Source organism: Alexandromys fortis, unplaced genomic scaffold, assembly GCF_014885135.2.
Source record: "Alexandromys fortis isolate MF-2015 unplaced genomic scaffold, M_Fortis_MF-2015_v1.1 scaffold_80, whole genome shotgun sequence".
Taxonomy (NCBI): Eukaryota; Metazoa; Chordata; class Mammalia; order Rodentia; family Cricetidae; genus Alexandromys; species Alexandromys fortis.
Window position 1 is genome coordinate 8108934 of NW_026068174.1, and position 20742 is coordinate 8129675.

The 20742-nt window shown below is 40.4% G+C and overlaps 1 protein-coding gene across 2 annotated transcripts in view; it reads right to left on the bottom strand.

Annotated features, from left to right (window-relative positions):
* The window catches only part of Smg6 (SMG6 nonsense mediated mRNA decay factor), a 249788-nt gene that overhangs the window by 217101 nt on the left and 11945 nt on the right, over positions 1–20742 (bottom strand). For both annotated transcript variants that reach the window (XM_050128896.1, XM_050128897.1), the window contains exons 7-8: positions 15183–15293; positions 14609–14821 (exon numbers count right to left, since the gene is read on the bottom strand). In XM_050128896.1, the coding sequence (XP_049984853.1) occupies positions 14609–14821; positions 15183–15293 (324 nt within the window). The remainder of the gene's footprint in view (positions 1–14608; positions 14822–15182; positions 15294–20742) is intronic.

Here is a 20742-nt window from a genome sequence, read left to right on the forward strand (position 1 = left end):
ATGTATCTGTAACAAAATGAGCAAAACTTGGAGTTTTTGCGGTCATGCCCAGACATGTATAAAACAGAGCAAATATGACACACTCAAGGCATGTTCCTAGCTAGGTCAAACAAGACAATTCTCTGACCTTGAGCTGCAGAATTTAGTTTAAATAAGTGTCCTTAACTTAAACATTTTTGTGCTTTTTGTTGGCTATTTTTCTGTTTACAAAGACTCCAGGCATAATGTTACCTAAGGTTCCTAAGTACAAGAAGGTTGTGATGAACCTATGGAGAAAATAGAGACCATATTTATCCTAATAACAATCATTTGCAAGCCAAGAGTGGCAGCACACATCTTTAATCTTAGGACAAGGGAGATGAAAGCAGAAGAATCAGGAGGTCAAGACTATCACAAGCTGCATAGCAAGTCTGAGATCAGCCTCCTTAGTGGTGGCACCTGCCTTAATCTCAGCACTTGGGAGGCAGAGGCAGGCTGATCTCTGTGCGTTTGAGGCCACCCTCAACTAGTTCCAGGACAGGCTCCTAAGATACAGAGAAAACCTGTCTTGAAAAACCAAACCAAAACAAAACAAAAAACCCTACACATCAAACCTGGAAGATTTTATGCACCATTGGTCTACCAGCAAACTAGGCCTAAAGCCTAATCAACCCTACCCATCACCAACTGTCTTAACCAATAAAGTTTTACTAAAATATAGCCATGTTCATTTCACACCACAATGGCATTGTAACAACAAAAGACATGAGATCTATGAACCTAGAATATTTATCTGACTTTTCACGGGAAAAGTTTGCTGATTCACACACTAGACACAAAACGGTCTGGAAAAAAAAATAACAGTATTGAGCTGAGTGTAGTAGTGCACACCTTTAATTCCTATACTTGGGAGGCAGAGGCAGGTGGATCTCCATTGAGCTCTAGGCCAGAGGATCTTCTGACTTCCTCAGGCACTGGAAATATAAGTGGTGCTCATACACATACATATAGGCAAAACATTCATACACATAAAAAATATTGCCGGGTGGCAGTGGTGGCGCACGCCTTCAATCCCAGCACTCGGGAGGCAGAGGAAGGCGGATCTCTGTGAGTTGGAGGACAGCCTGGCCTACAAGAGCACCAAAAGCTACAAAGAGAAATCCTGTTTCAAAAAACTTTAAAAAAAAAAAGAAATTTAAATAAATAAATCTGAAAAAGGCTGCTTTTTTAATCCTTAGCAGTCTCATCACAGATCTTTGCTATTAAGTCTGAGAATTATTCCTGGTGCTGTAATTTAATATCCTTGATTAATTCATTGACAGCAACAATCCACTGTTCAGAGTAAGTACCCCTGTAGTCTGAAACACAGCTAAGGAAAAGCCACCATGAATGCCCAGAACGCTTTCAACACTAACTCTGAGCAGCATTTTTAGTAGGGGGTTCTAAGTGGAATCTCGATAGGATACCACTTGTGTTAGCAGTCCTCCCAAGCTGGATGTTCAATCCAATGGCACTTGCGCTGGCAGTACCCCACACACACACACACAAGCTGGATGTTCAATCCAGATCACATTTCAAGTCTTAAAACCAGGAACTCACAAGCTAACCCTCTTACAACCATTCAGAGAAGAAAGATCCAAAGCCCACACCCAGCAGATTCAGAACAAACTGGGTAGGACATTATTAACATTACTAATAACCAAATTAAATTAAACTTTGTTTGTTCATGTGCCCGATTTCTAGTCACTTATGACAGAAACTCTAGGAATGGTTTAAAAGAGGATATTCTAGTAGGGCTGCTAATACTCAAAATTGAACAAGCTAATATAAAAGCAATGTACAAAAAAATGTTACATAAGTTAAATACATGACATATGGGGCATGATGGTTTAAGAATTTAATTCCATCATTAGGGAGACAGAGAAGGCACATCTATGTGAACTCAAAGTCAGCCTGGTATACAATGCAAGTTCTAGGACAGCCCATGGATACAGAGACATATTATCTCGAAAAATAAGGAGAAAATACATGACATAAAGGTTTGTAATAAGACATATAGCCATATTAAGAACACATGATGAAAGAAAAAGCACGCTGAGAAGATAACAAGTACAAACAGTTCTGTACAATACTCATGTCAAATATGGAACACGGGGGGGGGGGGGGGGGGGGGGGGGGGGCGGGAGAGATGGCTCAGAGGTTAAGAGCACTGCCCGTTCTTCCAGAGGTCCTGAGTTCAATTCCCGGCAACCACATGGTAGCTCACAGCCATCTGTAATGAGATCTGGTGCCCTCTTCTGTCATGTAGGCATGCGTGTAGGTAAAACACTGTATACAAAATAAATAAATCTTTAAAAATAAAATGGAACACAGGACATAGCTCAGTGATAGAGAACTTGCCTAACATGAGTTGTAAGTTACATGAATGGTTGTAAGAGGGTTAGGTAAGATTCAGCACCACAAAACACAACAAAAATGAAAATTAAAAAAAAAGAGATTTGTTTCATTATGACCAAGTGTACTGAGGAACACTTTGACCATTAACACACATTTTGTGCTTGTTTGTGTGATTCTGCTCACAGGAAACACAGGAAAGCACATGCATCTATTTTCAGCACTCAGGAGAAAGGGAAGATCAAGAGTTCAAGGCCAGCATAGGCTATAGACTGGGACACTAGAAAATTCCAGCTGAACAAAGCTGCACATAAAACACAAACACAGAGACCACAAATATGCCAACCTCCTCCATTCTACACCTGACCACCACATTAAAATCCATACCTAAACACGCCTGTTCAACATTTGCCCTTCTGATTTCACAAAACCCTTCAGAAGCTCACTCCCACAAGCAAACTTTAAACTTTAACTTAATGTAATATTTATATATTTATTAAGCGTTTAACACATAGAAAATTGAACAACTGCATTTAATTAGGCCCCTAATTCTTTTCCCTTTAGTATGTCACTGAGTAAATCTCGAGTGTTGGGTACCAACTCATTTCTCTGTAAGCCTTGTGGTTTTTATTGCACAACTTTGTACAACATAGTGATTTTCAGGAATATATGTGTTACATTACAGTAAACTTACCACATGTACAACTGATCATTTAAAAAAGCAAATTGCAGAGTATTATAAATTAATTTTGTTATATAATGTATTTCATGACTAGGGAGATAGCAATGCCTATCATACACGACACATGATCCCCAGGGTTCAACGGACAGTGTCGCAAACACACACACACACACACACACACACACACACACACACACACACAAAGTGCTATTTCATAGTTCTGAAAGTACATGTTTACATGAACAACCTATAGACTATACTTCACAGTGCTATGGAGGTAGAAATGTAAGTGATTCTCACTACAAACTATGCATGTGCTTTTATTTGATTCAGAAATGATGAATTAACATAACTTCTTCAATACAAATATTTTCTTTAAAAATCAAATACTGCAAGACCGGAGAAATGGCTCAGAAGTTTGGAGCATTTGCTCAGAAGTTTAGAGCATTTGCTCATGGCACACACTTCAGTTAAATCACAACTACTCGTAACACCAATTTCAGAGAAATTTGCTAACTACTGGCCTGCACATGCTCACACAGATGTATACACCTATTTATCTTCAAAGAAACAAAACCTACAAACATGCTGGTGGCATTCAGTACCAGAGGGTGGCATGCAGGTTGCTGAAGGAGAGCAGTCATCAACACTATAACTCAGCAGAACCTTTGTGCTACACTACCAAGTAAGTGAGTCTGCTAGTGAAGCAGTTGGCAAATCTGTTAGGAAGATGACAATCCAACATTTTCTCCACAAAAAGGAATGTACATATGGCATTATTAACCCACTCAAAAGCCTCTGGCTAAGGAGTTGATAGGCCCTAATGGAGAAGCTACCGATGCTTTGGTAAGTGGATACAACATGTCTATAAAACTGCCTTCTAAATATTTTTCTTGTGTGTGGGGAGGAGGACACTATACATATCTTTAGTCCCCCAGCACTAGGGAGGCATAGGCAGGTGGATCTCTGTGAGTTCAAGAACAGCCTGGTCTACAGAGTGAGTTCCAGGACAGTCAGAGCTACATAGAGAAATCTTGTCTTGGGGAACAACAACAAAAAATATATTGTTACTGTCAGCTTTGGTCAGAGGCTCATGTTTGTAGCAGGCTATTGCAGAAACACATAACTGATCAAGTGCTGAGAGTAACTGCTGAGACTGAGCCTTAACCTTAACCATCTCTATCATCCTTTCCAGGGCTCAGAGGAAGGGCTCAGAGGAAGAGCTCAAAGGGAAGGCAGAAAGAAATTAAAGAGCTTGCTGAGCGGTGGTGTTAAACACCTTTAAAACTAGCACTTGGGAGGCAGCAGCAGATGGATTTCTGTGAGTTTGAGGCCAGCCTGGTCTACAAGATCTAGTTCCAGGACAGATTCCAAAGCTACAGAGAAACCCTGTCTCGGAAAAAAAAAAAAAAAAAAGTCATCACAAAACCCATTATTATGTATTATGTACAACATGCTAATAAAAATTAAAAAAAAAATAAGCCAGGCAATGGTGGTGCACTCCTTTAATCCAAGCAGTTGGGAGGCACAGGAAGGTGATTTCTGAGCTCAAGATCAGCCTGGTCTACAAAGTAGACAACCAGAACTACACAGAGAAACCCTGTCTCAAAAAAATAAATAAATAAATAAATAAATAAAAAATAAAAACCCAAAATAAATAGAATTAAAAATTTTTAAGTTGTGTATTCTTAATTATGTTTATATGTGTATGCACATGTACTTGTAGAGACTATGGAGAAGAGAAGTATCAGACTCCTTGCAGCTAAAGTTCCAGGTAGTTGTGAGCCACCGGATATGGGTTCTGGAATTTGAAGTTGGGTCCTCTGGAAGAGCAACAAGTGTTCTTAATCAATGAGACATCTCTCTAACCCCCAAAACCTCTACTTTTAAAGTTTTAACATAGTATCAAAGAAGAGATTCCACGGCTTTTTGAAAGAGCTATTAAAGTATTTCTTTCTTTCTTTTTTAGCCAGGCAGTGGGAGCACAGTGGGATTTTAATCACAGCCCTCAGAAGCAGAGACAAGCAGATCTCTGAGTTTAAGGCCAGTCTTACAGAATTAGTTCCAAGACAGCCAGGGCTACAGAGAAACCCTGTCTTGAAAAGCCAAGAAAAAAAGTATGTTTTGATTTCTGTGTAGCCCTAGCTGTGCTCTGTGTGTGTAAGCCAGGCTGGCATTGAACTCAAGAGTGCTAGGACTAAAGCTTAGTTTCCTTCATCTTTTTTTTTTTTTCCCATCGCAAACCCCTTCATGAAATTTAAAGAAAAACACTACATTGTGATAATGAATTAGGAAGAAGAACCCAGCTCTATCCTAGCCTACCTTAAAAATGTAAAGAAAGTCAGGTGGTGATGGCTGTGCACGCCTTTAATCCCCACACTCTGGGAGGCAGAGACAGGTGGAGCTCTGTGAGTTTGAGGCCAGCCTGGTCTATACAGTGAGTTCCAGGACAGGCTCCACAGGAAACCCTGTCTCAAAAGAAACAAAAACAAAAACAAATGCAGGGAAAAGGCCATTTTTCTTAGTATAAGGGAATGTATTTTTTGAGTTTTTTTGTTTGCATTTATTTAAAAAACTGTCATTAAACATTTAATGAAGTTATCAGAATTATTAATGAATAAATGCATATTTTTTGGAAAAAAAATAAATCTTTGTTCCACTGGAAGGTCACTTTGGTCATTCCATAGACCTAATTAAGTCTTGACAAATCCCCTCAGTACTTGATTTCCAAATCTCAATAATGAAAAGAGCTGATCTTTGTCGCCTTCCCTTCATTCTTTCCCTCTGATATACATTCTAAGACTTAGAGTCTTTATGTACAGGCACTGCAGACAAGACAAAGAGTCTTCAATCCAGCAAGGGGCAGGTCTTGGAAACAGTAAAAGGTAACATTCAAACACTACACCTATTACCACTACGTTTTGTTCTGTTTTAGTTTTAGGACAGTGTCTCAGTAGGTAACTCTGGCTATACTGGAGCTCTGTAGACCAGGCTGGCCTCAAAGTCATAGATTCTCTTGTCTCTGCCTCCCACATGCTAGAATTAAAAGCATGTGCCGCCTACTTCACTAATTAGAAAAGTAATGACCCGAATGACTATTAGGGAGCTGGGGGAGATGGCTGTGCAATTATGAGGGCCTGAGTTCAGATCCCAGCAGCCAAGTAGAGCAGAACATGTACTTGTATGTAACTTTACCTGGGGTTAGGGACTGGAAGGAAACAAAGTAAAGACACTTGACCTGAGAGTGACTTCAGGCCCCCACATCTGCATACACACATTCACAATGAGAAAGAGCAATTCTTGGTGGTAAGGAAAATATTCCTGGGGTAAGACTGACAAGACTAGTGAGAAGTATAGTGTGTCAGAGAAAGGTCTCACCAGGAAGTGCTGGTAGAAGTGTCTGAACCTTTCAAGAAGATTGGTAGACTGGAACTAAAGGAAGAGTGGATGTAGGCTGTATGTAGGAGAGGTCAGATCATGAGGGACCCAAGAGACAGTCAATGACTTTTAGACTTGATTTCTTTCTTTCTTTCTTTCTTTCTTTCTTTCTTTCTTTCTTTCTTTTTTTTTTTTTTTTTTCTTTTTTTTTTTTTTTTTTTTGATACAGGGTTTCTCTGTAGCTTTGAAGCCTGTTCTGGAACTAGCTCTTGTAAATCAGGCTGGCCAAGGACTCACAGAGATCCGCCTTGCCTGCCTGTACCTCCTGAGTGCTGGGATTAAAGGCGTGCATGCCACCACTGCCTGGCCTATTCTTTTTTTTTAATATTTATTTATTTATTTATTATGTATACAATATTCTGTCTGTATGCCTGAAGGCCAGAAGAGGGCGCCAGACCTCTTTACAGATGGTTGTGAGCCACCATGTGGTTGCTGGGAATTGAACTCAGGACCTTTGAAAGAGCAGGCAATGCTCTTAACCACTGAGCCATCTCTCCAGCCCCCTGCCTGGCCTATTCTTGATTCTTAAGACAAACTAAAGACTTCAAAGACAAGCTATGGAAATGGCTCAGTAGGTAAAATGCCTACCATGTAAGCATGAGGACTTGAGTCTGGATCCCCCGAGCCTATATAAATGCTGGGAACAGTAACACATGCCTATAACCCCAGTATCAGGAAAGCAGAGACTCACTGGCCGGCCAGACTAGCTGATCAGGAAGGTGAGCACCAGGTTCAGTCAAAGACTCTTCTCTCCCCGCCCCGCCCCCCAAAAAAGGTGGTGGAGAGTAATTGAAGAACACTCAGTGTAAACTCTGGCTTCCACATGCACACAGACTTTCAAGAAGAAAATAAAATTACCAGAAATGTCTATCTGGAAAAAATTTAAAGTATTTTTGGAAGCTCATTTAGGGGTACATGGGTACATGTTAAAAAGTAAGATCTATATGATGGTTCATGCCTTTGATTCCAGCACTCAGAAGGCAGACAATGGAAAATCTCTGTGAGTGCCAAGCCAACTTGGTCTACAAAGTGAGTTCCATAACAGTCAGGGCTACATAGAGAGACCTTGTCTCAAAAAATAAACTAAAATAAATCAATTCTGAGAAGGATTAGAAGTGTGGGAAGACAATGCATGATGGCAGTGTGGAATAGGTGGCAGCAGTGAGAAGGCAGAAGTCAAGACAGACTAAGCAGTACTTTGTACTGACTCAATGTAGGAAAGAAAGGAAGCGGTAAAGGATAGCTGCATCTCTGGGAAAACTCCTCTTACATCAGATCTCCAGCCATACTGGCAAGTACTGAAGTTCCCTATGTCCATGCTCTCAAGCTCTCACTGCAGCATAGAAATGCCCCCAACATTGCACTTTCAGCTCTCGACGCATGCCCAGATTAGGGGCACTGACTGCATGGTCCTGCAACCTCTCAGGCTTACCTTTGTCACAATACTTGCCACATTGCCCTGTTAAACGTGAGCATATATTCTAAGAAAAGCACTTTTAGGCAACTTCATCACTATACGAACATTACAGAGTCTTACACAACTAAGACAGCAACCTCACTAGGTAGGTACCAGAAGGCAGACCTTAGGAAATGGGTACTACTGAAGGACCATCATTGTGTATGTGGCTCATCTCTGAGAGAAATACCATTGTATACCACCTGACAAAATTTACGTTTCTATCTTCCCCATGACTAGTGTTTCTAAGGTTAGAAATCAGTGTTAGTTGTTTTACTATCTCTATACTCAATATTTAATTATGAAGCTATGTGATACAATGAATAGAAAAAGCAAGCTGAGATTTTGGAACCTACTGCAAGAAAGAAAAAAATAAAACACCTCAGAAACTGACTGGGGCCCGAGAGTGAGACAAACACTTTATCTAAAGTGGATAAAACAGCTTCAAAAATGCAGGCTTGTTCATCAAAAGTGCTAAAAGTCTAGAATGAAAATCCAAAACTAAAAGATGTATTTTTTAATTAAAGAATTTTCACTCATGATGATATATAGGCTAAAAACACAAAATAGCTACATAAGTAACTTAGAGAACAAATTGTCACATTTTACTCTATACATACCACAATTATTTGGAATTTTTACTATGGAATATTTTCATGTATTTCAATAATTAAAATGATTGGGCCTGGGAATGTACCTCAGCAGCAGAATTATTTCTCTACCACGCTCAAGGCCCTGGGCTAAATCCCAACAACACACCTAATCATACACACACACACACACCATTAACATAATTAACAGAGAGATGGGCATGGTGATGTATATTTATAATGTCAGCAACTCAGGGAGTAAAGGAGTTCAGGATCATCCTCAGCTACATAGGAGTTTGAGGACAGCCTGAGCTATGACACTCTCTAAAAACAAAAACAAAAGGCTAAGAGCATAGCTTCGTTGAGAGAATGCTGGCCTAGAATATATGAGACTTCAAGTATGATCCCAAGCACTATTTAAAAATCGGATGGGGTGGCCCACACCTACAACCTGTAATACAAGTACTTGGGAGGTAGAAACATGAGGATCAGAAGTTCAATGCTGGGCTGGCAAAATGGTTCGGTGGATACAGCTGCCTGCTGCCAAGCCTGCCAACATGAGTTAAATCCCTGGAACATACATAGTGAAAGAAGAGAACTGACTCATGCAGGTTGCTCTCTGACCTGGTGTTTACAAATGTACACACATAAATAAATAAACATAAAATAAAAGCAAGCCTAGTGGTGGTTTACTTCTGCAAACCCAGTACTAATACAGTGAGAAAGGATACAGAGGTAGAAGAAATGCCTGGAAGCTTGAGGGACACATTTGCCTACAGTGTACTGTGCAGTGGCAGAAAAGAAAAAAAAAGAGAGAGAAAGACCACCTCAACAAAGTAGAAGATCAATTCTTAGAATTTGACCTATGACTTCCACAGGCTAACCATGGCATGAGTGTACACACATGAAAACTAAATAAAATTAGGGCAAGTGAGATGATTCAGTGGGTAAAAAGCTTGCTTGTCACCCAGACTTCAGTCCTAGACCTTACATGGTTAAAAGGGAGAACTTACTCCCACAGGTTCTCTTCTGACCACACATGCAACATGGCACATGCGCACACACTCTTAATAAGTGGAAAAAATTAAAAATGGTCAGGAAAAATGGCTCAGTGATTAAAAGCACTTGCTGTGCAAGTATGAAAACCATGTAAAAGTCAAGTGTAATCCCAGACATGCCTAGACTCCTAGCACTGGGGGGGCAGAGATAGGAGACTCCCTGGAGTCTATTAGCCATCAGTCTCAACGAGTACCATGAGCTCCAGGTTTAGCAAGAGACCCTGCCTATGGAACAAGGTAGAGTGTGCTACAGACACCTGACACCTCCTTAGGTGCACTCAAGTGTGCACGTGTGCACACATGCACGCACATGAGCAAGCATACACACGCACATACACATAATACATCTCACACGAGTACAAAAAAATTAATAAACTACTAGAATCAGTGACAGCTCACCTACTAAAAATGTATTCCCTGAGACATATATTGTAAAACCAGAGTTGCACAACAATTTTTTTTTTTTTTTTTTTTTGCTGGTGGAACAGAGCTCTAAGTTGATGACAGTGCATACTGGCAAGCATTCTACCACTGAGCTCTATATCCAGTCACTACATCTAATGAAAAAGAGTTCTACAAAAGATTAGCTTCATCTATATAAGAAATACTTCCCAACTGTGTGGCCAATAAAGAAAGTCACATACTCTTTCTCAAAGTGTCTTTTGCTTTCATTAAAAAAAAAAAAAAAAAAAAAAAAAACCTTAGAGCTGGTGGGGTGGCTCACCAAGCAAAAACACTTGCTGTGCAAGCCTGACCACCTGAGTTTGATCCCTGGAACTCACCGAAGGGTGGGTGAAAGGAAAGAACTGACTCCACAAATTTGTCCTGACAGCCACTCGAGGGCCATAACATGTGGACCACATATATCAGGCACAGACACATATAAACACACAATAATAAATAAAATAAAAAATTAAATAGCATAGTCCTATCCAGAAAGACAGTATAGTTGTTAGTTTAAAAAGGCTTTCAGGGGCTGGAGAGATGGCTCAGTGGTTAAGAGCATTGCCTGCTCTTCCAAAGGTCCTGAGTTCAATTCCCAGCAACCACATGGTGGCTCACAACCATCTGTAAAAGAGGTCTGGCGCCCTCTTCTGGCCTTCAGGCATACAGACAGAATATTGCATACATAATAAATAAATAAATAAATAAATAAATAAATAAATAAATGCTTTCAGTTTGGGCTGTAATATCCAAAACAACAAAAGCAGCAGTGAGGGATTCTAACAGCAGGAATGAAAATGTATTGCTAGAACGCACATTAATAGGGAGCCCCATGTACACCATGATACATAGGAAGTTGGAAGTTCCACTTATCAATTACTACTTTCCAAGACATACACAATACAGCTAAAGTATTGAAAGCTAACAGGAAGATAAATGGAAATTTTAAATTAAACCCATAAGAGTTGTACACTGTAGCTCATACCTGTAATCTAGGACCCAAAAGGCAGAGGCAGGGGGATTGTCATAAATTAGAGGTCAGTGGGCTACAGTATAAAGTGCTGTTTCAAAAAACAATAAACAAGATATGCTGTTGTACTTGGGAGGTGGAAGCAGAAAGGTCAAGAGTTCAAGGTCATTCTAGCTAAATAGTGAGTTCAAGGCCAATCTGGGGTACAGGAGACCATCTCAAACAAGAAAAACAACAAAACCTGAGACATTCTCCTATTCCACCATTTTTAACCAGTTCTCATTAGAAATTCATGTTTCCAACTTCAAGAATAAACAGAAAGGCCCTTCCTTGTGTGCACAACGCTGCATGTTTACCTGTATCCCCAGGTAAAGCACAAGTGTACCCCCCTCCATAGTTATAAGGATTCTTTGCCCCCCTGCCCAGCTAATGCCTTCACCTATCCTCCAGATCTTGTTTCCTCCTCATACTATCAAGAATCTTCTTTATCAGTTTCAACTTCTTTATCATCCTGTTCTTTTTCCTTTCTCCATTTTTACATGTGTGTGTATGTATATGTATGCTTGCATGTGGGTGTATGTTCATATGGAGGACTGATGTTGGTGTCCAGAATCATCTTCAATTTCTTCAATTGTTCTTTTACCTTTTCAATAAAGCAGATCTCCCAAATCAAACCCAGAGCTAGTCAATATAACTAGTCCTGTTAGCTGCTCTGGATTTCTCAAGATTCTATCTTCCAAGGTGGGAATTGCAGTTGGGCTGGCATGTGCACCTGCTATTTACCTGAATTATGTACAATTCCAACTCTAGTCCTAACATCTGTACAGCAAGTGCTTTGACCACTAAATCATCTCCTCAGCCTTCATTCTGTTTTTAAAATCTCTTTCTACTTTGTATTTGTGTGTATATGTGTGTGTACCATGACACATATGTGGAGTCATACGACAACTAGTATAAGTCAGTTCTCTCTTTTCACAATGTGGGTATCAGGGCTTAAATTCAGGTTACAAGACTGGCTCCAGTTGGGCGGTGGTAGAGCACACCTTTAATCCCCACACTCAGGAGGCAGAGGCAGGAGGATTTCTGTGAGTTCAAGGATAGCCTGGTCTACAAGAGCTAGTTCAGGACAGGCTTCAAAGCTATAGAGAAACCCTGTCTCGAAAAACAAAATCAAACACACACACACAAAAAAGGTTTGGCTCCAGGCATTATGCCAATTGTCATTCTGTTCTTATGCTGAAGCAAATGAGTCAGTTCTCACTTTATCATTATTATATATGTAGCAAGATGCCTTCAAAAATAGTCTTTTCACGGGCAGTGGTGGTGGTGGTGCACGCCTTTAATCCCAGCACTTGGGAGGCAGAGGCAGGTGGATCTCTGTGAGTTCAAGGCCAGCCTGGTCTACAAGACCTAGTTCCAGGACAGACTCCAAAGTTATAGAGAAACCCTGTCTCGAAAATCAACAAAACAAAAAACCCAGTCTTTTCTGGGGCTAGGAATATAGTTCAATAATGGAAAGTGTTTGCCTAACAAGCACACAATTCTGGGTCCCATCTCTAGCCCCAAAAGAAGAAATACTCTGGTCCAACTCTCCTTATCTTCAGTCACCTGTTACCATCTGAGTATCTACTTCGATGTCCCACAGAATGACAAATGCAATAGGTCTAAAATTAAACTCATTATCATTGTCTTAAAACCTGGTCTATCATTATAGTCTACCTCAGTATAGGTTTTGTTTAGGGAAATGGTATTGCAGAGTTTTGTTATAAGTGTTTTTTTGAGAGGGCCTAACACTGAAAATCAGGCTAGCCTAGAACTTACTATGTAACTCAAGATAAATTTGTGGAAACCATCTTGCTCAGCCTCCAAGTACAAGGCTTATAGGTGTGGTTACCTGGCACTAACCCCTCAGTTTCTAAACAAGAAACCTAGGTGTTACTCTTGACTCCTTCTCTCTGAGCTATCCATTTCTAATTAAGCCCTTTGGATTCGTATCTTTCCATCTCTGAAATCATTTACTGGATCAAATCCTACAACTAACTTAAATTTCTCTCACTGAGCAATGAACCAGACTCCTGCATTTTTCTTCATGTTCTTTCTCCCTAACCTCAGGAATCTTCACATAGTTAGTTTATTTTTCTAGGATACTTTATCATTCTCCTTTCCCTCCTCTTCTTGCTATCTTCTTGGCATTCTTCACACTTCAACTGACCAATGACTAATGTGCTCCCAGAAAAGCAGGCACACATCCCCAAACAAAGTTCATTATACCTAAGTCTAAGTACTTGCTCATTCCATTAAAATGAAAATAAGGGGATAGCACAGTGGTGGTGGCACACACCTTTAATTCCAGTACCTGGGAGGCAGAGGCAAGTGGATCTCTGTGAGTTCGAGGCCAGCCTGATCTACAGAGGGAGTTCCAAGAAGGCCAAGGCTACAAAGAGAAATACTGTCTTGAAAAACGAAAGGAAGGAAGGAAGGAAGGAAGGAAGGAAGGAAGGAAGGAAGGAAGGAAGGAAGGAAGGAAGGAAGGGAAAACAAGGGGATATTGCTATTTTCTGTATCATTAGTGCCAGGTATACTCTAAGCCATAAGAGGCTACTTCATAAAAGGCTTGGGGAAGGCAAGACAACCTCAATGGTTAAGAGCATTGGTTGCTCTTACAGAGGACCCAGGTTCAGTTCCCAGCACCCACAATGGCTCAAAAATCTCTTTAATTCCAAGTCCAGAGAATCTGACCCCATCTTCTATCCTCCTCGGGCACCAGACTGTCATGTAGTACATATACATACTGCAAGCAAAATATTCATGCATGATATAAAAAAGCAGAAAAATAAATAATAAATGGTTCATCACAAAACAGACTAGCCACCCTACCCATGATGTTTTAGTTAATATTATAAATAGAAGGCCAATCAAGAAGGAAACATTAAGTACAAAATCTCAGCGAATCTTCATAACATATTGGTGATGCTTAACTCAAAGCAACAAAAATAATTTCTAATTCTACATTTACTAAATTCTACAGTGCCACATAGTGGTAAGTAAGGGAAACACATGCCAAAGACAAAGGGACCTGTGAAATCCTAGGAGGCATTAGGGAACCTAGAGTTGGTAGGTAGTATTCTCCAGAACACAAGGGCATAGTGGCTTACCCCTATATACCCAGCATTTGAGAGACCGAGGTAGGAGGATTGTTACAGAGACCAGTCTGGGCTACATAGTGAATTTTAGGCCAGCTTAATATACAGCATGAGATCCTTCTTCTTTAAATAAATAGATACAGCCAGGCAGTGGTGGCCTTTAAACCCAGCAATTAAGGGCCTGGCGGATCTCTGTGAGTTCAAGGACAGCCTGGTGTACAAGAGGTTCCAGGACAGGCTCCAAAGCTACAGAGAAACCTTCTCGAAAAACAAAAACAAGATAGATTAGATTAGATTAATAGATAGATAGATAGATAGATAGATAGATAGATAGATAGATAGATAGATAGATAGATAGATGTGCCTCGGCTCCAACGTATACAGAATTCTATGACCTGGGACAGCCAGACTTACTGAGCTAGTCTGGCTCACTACATCATTCTCAGGAACTTACATCACTGGGACTCAGGGTGCCCAGACCATTCTCCTGTTCAGAATCCTTCCCAGACTCAGTGCCCTGGGAGGACCGAGAATGGGATGGATGAATCCAGATCTCCAGGCGAGTAGTGTCATCCCCAACATGCCGGAAAGTAGACTTCTTTCCTTTACGCCACTGATCAGAACTCAGTTCAAATTCCTCATGCTGCTTCTTTTCCATCTGTTCAGCCTGTACAACAGACACACAAGCTCAGATCTCCTAGTCAGCTAACAGGAAAGCCCTCTGTCAGGTATTTGTTGCCTACTATAAAAGCTAAAGACTCTACAACAGTACCAAAGTGACAGAGTATTATCTGTGTTGCCTTATAGACATCACAAGATGCTGTGGAAAGGAACACTCAGAAGGCCCAGCAAATTCTCCTGAAGATCTATTTCAGAGTTCATTCTTTACAGGACCTGACTGAAAAAGTCATCAGTGAAGCGCCATGAAACTATGTGAAGATATCTTTTAGTCATCTCCTTAAACACTTAGGCACAGCGGGAAAGACATTCCTCTAAGAAGGAATAGGTCTGCCTGCATTCTTACTCACCTTTCGTTTAGTCTCTTCAAATAAACTCATGAGACTCTCTTTGGCGGTCAGGATAGGGTTGCTGGCTGCTAGACTGCGCATATAATAATATACAGCATCAAGCTTCCTCCTCTGTAGAAAGAAGCCAGAGATACTTGGTCAATTGACCTTCTTTTTTCTTTCTTTTAAAAAAAAAAATACTGGCGATTGCTGAGTGGTGTTGGCACACGCCTTTTGATCCCAGCACTGAGGCAAACGTTCCAGGGACAGCCAGGACTATACAGAGAAATCCTGTCTCAAAAAAACAAAACAACACAAATACTGGTGATTGAACTTAGAGACTTGTACGTGTGAGGCATATATCCTAACACTGAACAATAGCACCAACCTTTTTCAAAAATTTATTTTGAGGTAGAGTCTCACTAAGTTTACCAACTCTGACTTTGAACTTCTATAATCTAAGCAGGCCTTGAACTTGTGATCCTCCTGTCTTAGCCTCTTGTACCACTTCACCCAGCTCACCTTTCTTTCTGACACCAGTATACCACAGCTGATTCACGAAACCCAGTAATCTCTCCTGACCTGTCCCTCACTATAAGGAATTCCAATAAGAGTATCAGAAAGTAATACATTTGAAAAGCCAAGGTAGGTACATCAGAAAAGTTTTATTAGCCAGCATGATATTTTATCTTATATGCAGAGACACTCTAAGAACCAAATATTCATATGGGAGAAATGAACAAAGAAATCCCTTAAAATAAAGACAGCAGCCAGGCGGTGGTGGCATGTGCCTTTAATTTTGGCACTAGGGAGCAGAGGCAGGCGGATCTCTCTGAGTTCAGGGCCAGCTTGGACTATAGAGTCCCAGGACAGTCCCAGGGCTGCACAGAGAAACCCTGTCTCAAACAAAACAAAATTACATATATATATATGATAAATTTAGAGATGGAAATGATTATCTATGATGTTATGATAATCACATGCCTTGAGCTTAGCTGTACTTAATGAAGTCAGTTGTTTACAGTTTTTAAAATCAACAGGTATGTTGACATTATTGAATAAACTCAGCAAATTAACACTTCATGCCTACTTTATAACCAATAGGGAAAAGAATAAAGGAAGCTGCCAGGCATGATAACACATGCTTTTAACCCCAACAGAGGCAAGTGGATCTCTGTGAGTTGAGGCCAGCATCATCTACACAGCCAATTCCAGGACAGTCAGAGATTTGTAGATAGAACATGCCTCAAACAAAAAACAACAGCAACAAAAGAATAAAGGAAGTTGAACACAGATAGCAGCATGATCCTATAATTCCAGTCACTCTGGGTGCAGAAACAGGAAGACTACTTGAGCCCAGTGTTCAAGGCCAGTCCAGCAACATAACCAGACCATACTTCATAGAAAAGGCAGCAGGAGGGAGGGGAAGAGGGCAGGAGGAGATGAAAGGTTGACAACAACAAAAGCACAAAGGAGAATATCAGACTAGTTTAGTGGCTCTTCTACTTCGTATGCATTTTCACCATTCCCCATTAATATCTCAAAACACGCTAAAACAAAAAGAAAAAAACCTTCATTCTCAGCATCTACACATTCTTTAAAACTTTTATCTAATATTTATCTAACATAGTTATTGGCCCAGGTTTTAAGGTCAAATGCCCAAGTTTGAATTTGGTCCCACATTTATTAGATATTTCCTTATTTGTAAAATGCTAATATTTGCATGTGTGATTCTAATAAATATTAACTTCCATAATTCATATAGCTAGTATAACATCTGCATTATATTCAGCAGCCATTTTTTTTATTTTTTTGGTTTTTCGAGACAGGGTTTCTCTATGGTTTTGGAGACTGTCCTGGAACTAGCTCTTGTAGACCAGGCTGGTCTCGAACTCACAGAGATCCGCCTGCCTCTGCCTCCCGAGTGCTGGGATTAAAGGCGTGCACCACAACCGCCCAGCTTTCAGCAGCCATTTTTAATATCACCCCAATCCATACTAATCTCTGCCTATACCAACTCACTTCACTTGAAGCTATTTTATTAATTCTATTTTTCATATTTAAACATTTTTAAAACTGAGATAATACTTGAAATCAGTATTTACAACTGTGGCTGAAAGTAGGGACCCAGATCTGCCTACTTGAAAAGACCTTGAAAAGAATTATTCAGGCACACATCTTTAATCCCAGCACTCAGGGAGGGAGGCAGATGAATCTTTGTGAGTTCGAGGCTAGCCTAGTCTACAGAGCAAGTCCTAGGACAGTCAGTGCCACACAGAAACCCTGTCTTGAAAAAAAAAATCTTGTCTCAAAAATAAGCAATCACTGGGCCATATTTATTATTTCTATTTTATTTCTTTTAATTATGTATACATACATGTACTGTAGAGGGGTAATGTACACATGAGTGCAGTAACAGCAAAGGGCAGAAGAGGGCATCAGAATCTCTGGAACTAGAGTGACAACAGGTTATAAACCACCAGATACAGGTGTTGAGAACCAAACCTGATCTGCAAGAGCAGCAAAATCTCAACCATTAGACTGGCAGTTCTCAGCCTGTGAACTGCGATCCCTTTGGGGATAAATGACCCTTTCACAGGGGTCGCATATCAGATATCCTACATATCAGATAGTTAACAGTTCTTAACAGTAGAAAATTACAGTTATGAAGTCGCAAAGAAATAATTTTATGGCTGGAGGTCACCACAACATGAGGAACTGTATTAAAGGGCTGCAGCATTAGGAAGATTCAAGACCACTGCTCTAGGCCATCTCTCCTGCCCCTCTGCCATATGTATCTTAATTTGCAGTTTGTTTGTTTAAATTTAACACAAAATAACTGTGTATCTAACAATTAATGAAGTTCGCTTTAGGGAAGAAACCAAACCATGTATTTTATCACTTACAGTGCCCTGAAAAGCACCATACACAAGCATGTTCTCAATACCTCAAATGAATTTTGAATGATTGATTGGAAAAGATAGAAATGTTGAAAAGTGTTAAAGCCTTAAAACCCAGCACTCAGGGAGGCAGTAGGCGATCTTTGTAAATTCAAGGTCAGCCTGCTCTACAAGAGTTAGCAGACAGGCTAGGGCTGTTACACGGAGAAATCCTGTCTTCAAAAACAAACAAAAAAGCTCTTTGTAGTGGCATACAGATCTACACCTACAGCGGGATGGGAGGAATCTAACAAGATGGGAGAAAAAAGACTCTTAAGTTGTTCTCTACATACATGCAATCACTTGATTACACTAACAGAAATAAACCACACATACACAAATAACAATTAAAAAAAAAAAACACCAGGGGCTGGAGAGATGGCTCAGTGGTTAAAGAGCACTGATTGTTCTTCCACAGGTCCTGAGTTCAATTCCCAGCAACCACATGGTGGCTCACAACCACCTGTAATAAAATCTGGTGCCAACTTCTGGCCTGCAGGGACACATGCAGGCAGAACATTGTATACATAATAAATAAATCTTTATTTAAAAAAAAAAAAGCCAGGCGATGGTGGCGCACGCCTTTGATCCCAGCACTCGGGAGGCAGAGGCAGGTGGATCTCTGTGAGTTCGAGACCAGCCTGGTCTACAGAGCTAGTTCCAGGACAGGCTCCAAAAGCCACAGAGAAACCCTGTCTAGAAAAAACCAAAAAAAAAAAAAAAAAACACCAAAAATTATTTGTTTTTCCCTAAAAGGTGCTTTTTGTTTTGTTTTGTTTTTGAGACAAGGTTTCTCTGTGTAGCCATGGTTCTGCTGATAGTTTGTTTATCATACATCAATTAAACCCTGGGTTTAATCTCTAGCACCAGATAAAAATTGGTACGCAAACACATTCCTGTAATCACAGCACTGGGGAAGTAGAGGCAGAAGATCAGATTTAATGTCATCCTCAGTTATAAGGCAAGTTCAAGCCCTGGACTATATGAAATCATGACTCACATTAGGGAGAAAAAAAACAAAAAACAAGAACAAGAGCCTGGTACAGTGGTACTTGGCTTACAGTTCCAGCACTTGAGAGGCTTCGGCAAGGATTGGTAGCCTGAGCAATACAGCAAAAATACCGTCACAAAAAAAAAATTAGGTAGAAAGGAGGGGGAGGAAGAAAGAACAGGGACAGGAGGAAGGAGAGAGACTGACTTTTCTCTTCACTGATAAACACATTAGCTGCTTCTTATCCTTGCTATCTTAGTACCTATCACTGACCTCCCCACATCTTTTCTTCTCCCTGCAGATTCCTGCCTGGAATCTTCTCAGCTCTCGAAGTCCATTTCTCTTTATTAGAACTATATTCAATGGCAGCTGGTAAAATTTGGAGAGGTGTGTGACCAAGTGCTTACTGTGTGTTTGCTAAGCATCCACTTTAGATGAAAAATTAGGAGTATCAAGAGATCTAGGGAAGCAAGACATAGTGGCTCATCCTTTAATCCCAGCACTGAGAGGCAGATGCAGACAGTCTCTGTGAGTTTGAAGCCAAACAGGTCTACAAATTGAGTTTCAGGCCAGCCAGAGTTATTCAACGAGCCTCTGTCACACAAAAAATATCTGGGGGAAAGTAACAAGATCTAAATGCTGGGGATGGGGTGAGGCCCTTAAGGGAGGGAAGGAAGTAAAGGGGTTTTGTCTTCTTCCTGGAAAGGGAAACAAGGTAAGACGCAGAATAACAAGCTGCAGAATAATGCTCCTTTAGGAAATTAAATGCAGTAAAGCAGAGGTATGAACCAAGTCAAATAAAGTGTGGGATCCCTGACAACTCACCTCAAAGTAAGGGAGTCTGGGTCTGGAGAGATAGCTCAATGGATAAAGACACTTGCCACCATCCCTAACGATCCTCGTTTGAACCCCAGTACCCACATGATGGTAGGAGAGAAGAACCAACTCCTTCAAACTGGCCTGATCTTCATATTCAGTGGCATTCACACGCTCATGTACACATACACCAAATAAATAAATAAATGAACATAAAAAAGAAAAACAAAAGGAGTCTGAGGATTAAAGTCTAAAGAAGCTATTCTTTGGGCTACACAGATCAGAAGAAATCAATCTCAAGGAGCTGATGCTATCAAAACTGTATCTTAAGGGGCTAGAGATTGTGCATAGATTAAGAATACCAGCTACTGCTGGGAGGTGGTGGCAAGGGCTTTTAATCCCAGCATTTGGAAGGCAGAGGTAGGTGGATCTCAGTGAGTTCAAGGCCAGCCTGATCTACAGAGAGTAGTAGGACAGCCAAGACTGTTACACAAAGAAATCCTGTGTCAAAAAGAACAAAAAAAGAATACCAGCTATTCTTGCAGAGAACCCCCATTTTGATTCTCAGAACCCACATGATAGTTTACAACAATTTGTAACTCAAATCCCAGAGGATATGCCACTCTCTTCTGGTGGCATTGCACACACATAGTATACAAACAGGCAGGAAAAACACTAATACACATAAAAAAGAAAATAAAATATAAATCCCTATATTAAGCTAGATATGATAGTATATGCCTTTCAACCCAGTATCTGAGAAGAATGCAACTTCAAAACCAGCCTGGCACAGAGAAACCCTGTCTCGAAAAACCAAAAAAAAAAAAAAAAAAAA